The sequence below is a fragment of the Gastrolobium bilobum genome, unplaced genomic scaffold, assembly GCF_033153095.1.
Source record: "Gastrolobium bilobum isolate Gb01-03AN ecotype WA unplaced genomic scaffold, APGP_CSIRO_Gbil_v1 utg27133, whole genome shotgun sequence".
NCBI lineage: Eukaryota > Viridiplantae > Streptophyta > Magnoliopsida > Fabales > Fabaceae > Gastrolobium > Gastrolobium bilobum.
This window is the reverse complement of record NW_026897996.1, coordinates 38,825-40,246: the sequence shown is the minus strand read 5'-3', so window position 1 is coordinate 40,246 and position 1,422 is coordinate 38,825. Positions and strand designations below refer to the sequence as shown.

At 34.6% G+C, this 1,422-nt stretch overlaps 1 protein-coding gene across 1 annotated transcript; it reads left to right on the top strand.

Moving 5' to 3' along the window:
• The first annotated feature begins 259 nt into the window (after positions 1–259).
• LOC133312010 (B3 domain-containing protein At2g33720-like) lies at positions 260–748 on the top strand. The gene has a single exon (XM_061513144.1). The coding sequence runs from the start codon at positions 260–262 to the stop codon at positions 746–748; it is 489 nt and encodes a 162-aa protein (XP_061369128.1).
• The last annotated feature ends 674 nt before the right edge of the window (positions 749–1,422 follow it).

The following is a 1,422-nucleotide window of genomic DNA, read 5'->3' as shown; positions in this document are numbered from 1 at the left end:
CAAAACTACAAATGCTCAAGTCCTACAATTTAATTTTTTATTTTTCCTATATTTTGAATAAGAATTATCTAAGATATAAATTATATCTGTATAGATAAAAATTAAAATAAAATAAAAAGATGTTAAAATTATATAGCAGAATAAACATTTAAAGTGAAGTGGGCTGGCATAAAAGGCAACTTCTATATATATTGACCCGTAACAGGAAAACAGAAAAACCTCATAGCTTTCAAGAAACCAAAACCCAATTCACAAAAACATGAAAGAAATGTCAGCAACTGCATACGACACTGATGATGTCTCTGTTTCTTTAACCAAGAAGAGGAAGATTTATGAAGAAACTCATGTTGCTGCAAGAAAGAAGGTGTGTGTAGAGAGAAGTTGGGGTTACTCTTTGGATTTGATGCTTTATGATGACCCTTGGAAGATCAAGAAAGTCCTTAATGGCAGTGATCTTGGCAACATGAGGAGGCTCTTGCTCCCTAAAGATTTTGCTGAGAATTTGGTGGTGCCGGTGTTGGATGGAGACGTTGAAAGAGGTGTTCAAGTTGACATTTGGGATGTAGACACTGCCTCCATTCATTCTTTAATTTTCAAGAAATGGGTTTCTTCAAGAAGCTATGTTTTCATTGGAAATTGGGTTAAAGATTTTGTATCAAGGAGAGGCTTAAAGAAAGGGGATGAGATTGGCCTTCATTGGGATCCATACAAAAATCGCTTTAATTTTTCTGTTCTTGATGCCTTTTAGGATTGATAACAGTATTAGGATTCGTGTGTAGAAACAGATGTATTGATATTTTCTCTTATTCTGAAGCAGAAAATAGCAAGCAGAATTTATGGTTTAAAAATCGCTTGATTTCGCTTGTTCAATTTGAATTTTTTGTATTGATAGCACCAATAGCAAGCAGAGTTTATGGTTTAAATTTCTCTAACCACTCATTGTCATTTTTGTATGTTGTGTGGGCATTCTAAGTGTCTGGTTTTACAAGAAAAAATTTTAAGTAGGTGAGGTACTTATTTATTTGAGTTTTTTTTTTCATCCTTATGCGGTTATGCCTATTTCATCATCCACAAGGAGCTTGCGATCAATATGATAGTTGTATAAAATTAAGACACATAGATAGTGACACATGCAACCCCTCACGTGTAGGACACTTGATCTATCCCCTTTGGCACTTGAATCATTTTATATATCTAATGGCTAACATTTCATCATGACTCACCCTCTCCTCTCCTATCCTATTTAAAAATCCTAACCTTGGTTTTCCTCAATGGCCATTTTGTTGTTCTGGGTTTTAGGGTTTTGTTAAATGGGAAAAGGGGAGAAAAATTGGGGATTTAGGGTTTTAGGGGAAGTTGAAATTCTAGTTCAATTTTCATGTCCAAGTTCATTTCCCCTGAAGAAATCGGATTTGGAGTGGA